The sequence below is a fragment of the Rana temporaria genome, chromosome 13 (genome assembly GCF_905171775.1).
Source record: "Rana temporaria chromosome 13, aRanTem1.1, whole genome shotgun sequence".
NCBI classification, from domain to species: domain Eukaryota; kingdom Metazoa; phylum Chordata; class Amphibia; order Anura; family Ranidae; genus Rana; species Rana temporaria.
This window is the reverse complement of record NC_053501.1, coordinates 104385358-104389384: the sequence shown is the minus strand read 5'-3', so window position 1 is coordinate 104389384 and position 4027 is coordinate 104385358. Positions and strand designations below refer to the sequence as shown.

Here is a 4027-nt window from a genome sequence, read left to right as displayed (position 1 = left end):
ACGACTTACGCAAACAACGTAAAATTTTTAAAATCGCAACGCGGGAACGACGTCCATACTTAACATTGGCTGCGCCTCCTAATAGCAGGAGCAACGTTACGACGAAAACGACTTACGCAAACGACGTAAAAAACTACCGCCAGGCGAACGTACGTTCGTGAATCGGTGCAAGTATGTAATTTGCATACTCTACGCTGACAACTACGGGAGCGCCACCTAGCGGCCAGCGTCAGAATGCACCCTAAGATACGACGGCGTAAGAGACTTATGCCAGTCGTATCTTAGGCTAAAGTCGGCGTATCTAGCTTTCTGAATACAGAAAGTAGATACGCCGGAGCAACTTAGCAATTACGCGGCGTATCTATGGATACGCCGGCGTAATTGCTCTCTGAATCTACCCCAGTATATTTATGTAGCCTCTGCTGGAATATAAGGAAAAGTATACACAAATCAATGTTTTCCATCAGAGCTCTTTGTCTCCCGTTTGTCTTCTTTTAATGGTGTTTTTGACTTTCTCATTCCTAATGCTATAGACGATGGGGTTCAGCATCGGCGTCACGGTGGTATAAATAATAGACACAGTTTTGTCTGTTTCCGGAGAGTAAGTAGAGAGGGGTCGTAGATACACAAACATTATGGTCCCATAGTAGAGAATCACTACGGTCAGGTGAGAAGCACATGTTGAGAAAGCCTTTTGTCTTCCATCTGAGGAACGGATCTTCAAGATGGCGTAGATGATGTGGACATATGAGGTTAGAGTCAAAATGAAAGAGCACATAACAATGACGCTTGCCCCAATATACATTCCGATCTCGTTGAGCCTAGTGTCTTGACATGACATTCGAAGGAAAAGCGGTATCTCACAGAAGAAATGGTGGATGTAAGGACTCTTGCAGTAGGCGAGATGGAATGTGAAGGTGACATGGATGGCAGAGTTCATGAAGGACATACACCATGACCCTACAGCTAAACTGGCACAGATCTTCTTGTTCATGATGGTGTTGTAGTGCAATGGTCTACAGATGGCAGCAAACCTGTCATACGCCATGACGGCCAGAATGATACACTCCGTTGATCCAAAAGCCAAATGGAAGTACATCTGTACGGCACATTCCAACATGGAGATACTTCTATCCATTAACAAAGTGTTCATGAGAATTTTTGGAACAATGTTGGAGGAGAAGCCGATGTCAAGAATGGAGAGGTTCGTCAAGAAAAAATACATGGGGGTTTGTAGTTTTGGGTTGATCCTCACCACAATGATCAGCAGGAGGTTTCCTGACAATGTCATTATGTACATCATTAGGAACAGGAAGAAGAAGATAGACTGGAGAAACGGGACATTAGATAGGCCAAGGAGGATGAACCTGCCTGGAGATGTTTGGTTCATTACTTTCATAACGTTCAGGTCATGTCTGAAAAATTGCAAGTGACACAAACAAAAAAAAAACATTTTATTAGTGTGAGGAAGGGTTAGAACTTTGGACAGTGTTTTTATTGCAGTATATGCCCTCCTGTTCAGGGACAACCACAACCCATATATATTTTGTACAATCGGCACAGGAACAGGAAGTGAGGCAAAATCTCTCCAATGGGTCCACAGGCATTAATAAAATCCCAAGAGAAATTTAAATCTTCTCTTCTCTAAAACCAGGGATGGACTGGCCATTGGGACTACAGGGAGTTTCCCGGTGGGCCGATGGCTCAGTGGGCTGGCTACAGTGACAGCGGACCGCCGCCCCCCTCCGCTCCTCTGTCTCTCCCTCCCCGCAGCGCTCACCTGGGGGGGGGGACAGAGAAGCAGGCCTGGAAGTTTCTCACTTCTGCATAATCTTGTACCATAAGAAGAGCACCGAACTGATTCTTTGCCCCGGGTGAAATAATGTCTAGCTTCCCCACTGGTACTGCCTATAAGAGTACCAGCCGTTCTACTCTAATAAAGTAGAATGGCTAGTGGCTAGTGAAGGGGGAGAGGGGGCTTGGGTGGCCTGGGGGGGGGGGGTGTAAGTTATCCGGCTGCCATGGGAGAGACCTGTCAAAGTGGGCCAGTCTGGATGAAGTCCAGGGCCAAATTGTTGTCCCAGTCCAGCCCTGTCTAAAACTAAAACAAAAAAAAAGATCCAACTGTTTCAGGGGACACAGGTAGGTAGATTCACAAAGAGTTAGGCCGGCTTAGTAGATAAGCCGACCTAACTCTGAATCTACGCCGGCGTTTGTTTAAGTGTATTCTCAAACAGAGATACACTTAAACAAAGCTAAGATAGGCCGGCTTGCGCCGTTCTATCGTAGCTTGCAATGTTTCTGTTGGCCGCTAGATGGCGCTTCCATTGCGGCCGGCGTAGATTATGTAAATGAGGGGATACGCCGATTCACGAATGTACGCCAGGCCTACACCGTCGCATTACGTCGTTTACGTAAGGGATAGGCCGCCTAAAGTTATTCCACCTATGAGGTGGAATAACAATGTTAAGTATGGCCGCCGTTCCCGCCGCGTGGTTCGAATTTTTTACGTCGTTTGCGCAAGTCGTCCGCGAATCGGGATTTACGTTGTTTACGTACACGTCGAAATCAATAGGCCCATACGGCGTACTTAGCCGCAATTCGCACTGGGAAATGTAGTCGCCTGGCGCATGCGCAGTGTCAAAAAACGTCAAAAAACGTGAGGTCAAGCCTCATTTCCATACAACACGCCCCCCTCCAAGCAATTTGAATTAGGCGCCCTTACGCCCGCTCGTTTTTGGCTACACCGCCGTAGATTAGCAGGTAAGTAGATTGTGAATCACTACTAGCCTAACAAATTTACGGCGGTGTAGCCTAAAAAGGCTAGGCCGCCCTAAAGGTAGGCCATTGTGTGTGAATCTACCTAAGGATGTCTACTGAGTGGCTATAATTTCTATCCTGGCATTATTCTTATCCCCTGGCTGTTAAGCAAAAACTTTTTTAGTTTTGGATAGACTTGGGAAGAGTTAAAACTTCTGCAAAGTGAAGACATTGAGAGAAGATATTAGTGCTATCGTCCCTAATGCCGCGCAGCGCTGTATCCTGGCCTAGGCCAACAAGGCCCAGGCCTAGGGCAGCACTTTGCAGGGGGGCACCACGAAAAGAGTCCCCACCGGCTTGCGCTACACTGTTAGGCCCCATACACACGATAGAATCCATCCGCTGAAAAATCCCAGCAAATGGGTTTCAGCGGATAGATCCTATGGTGTGTACACTCCAGCGGATCTGTTTCCGCGGATATTTCTCCCCTGGGATGGATTCCAGCAGATCGAATATTTGCTGACATGCCAAGCAAATCCATCTGCTGGAATCCATCCCAACGGATCCGCTGGTCTGTATAGACTCACCGGATCCATCCGTCCGAAGGGATCCCCCGCATGCGTCGTAATGATTCGACGCATGCGTGGAATTCCTTATATGACAGCGTCGCGCACGTCGCCGCGTCATAATCGCGGCGACGGCGCGACACGTCATCGCCAGAGGATTTCGGCGCGGATTTCAATGCGATGGTGAGTACACTCCATCGCATAGAAATCCGCAGAAATCCTAGAGAGGATTTATCCGTGGAAACGGTCCGCTGGACCGTATTCGCGGATAAATCCTCTCGTGTGTATGGGGCCTTAAGTGTAGCAGCAGTCTTATGGGGCGGATTTGGCTGAGAGGCATATTAGTCTAGCGCCCCCATAAATCGTCCGCACTGCTTCTGGTATGCTGGCGGCCGGCATTCTACAACTGTGGGGGGGGGGGGGGGTTCTGCTGCACCATTGGCATGCTTTTATCTTCTCATGCCGCGTACAGACGGTCGTTTTATGCAATGTAAAAAAACGACGTTTTCTGTGAAGTAAAAAACTACGTTTTTGAAACTTCAATTTTCAAAAACGATGTTGCCTACACACCATCGTCTTTCTCACAATGTTCTAGCAAAGCGAGGTTACGTTCCACCACGTTTTTCCATTGAAGCTCGCTTCATAACTAGCTTCTGGGCATGCGCGGGTGTAAAAACGTTGTTTGAAACGTCGTTTTTTGC

At 47.7% G+C, this 4027-nt stretch overlaps 1 protein-coding gene across 1 annotated transcript; it reads right to left on the bottom strand.

Moving 5' to 3' along the window:
* Window positions 1-408: 408 nt before the first annotated feature.
* Window positions 409-1399, bottom strand: LOC120920684 (olfactory receptor 1019-like). The gene has a single exon (XM_040332895.1). The coding sequence runs from the start codon at window positions 1397-1399 to the stop codon at window positions 464-466; it is 936 nt and encodes a 311-aa protein (XP_040188829.1). The 3' UTR covers window positions 409-463.
* Between the last annotated feature and the right edge of the window lie 2628 nt (window positions 1400-4027).

Bases quoted from the DNA above. Each gene is read 5' to 3' on its own strand.
- LOC120920684 (XM_040332895.1), bottom strand. From the start codon at position 1,399: ATGAAAGTAATGAACCAAACATCTCCAGGCAGGTTCATCCTCCTTGGC.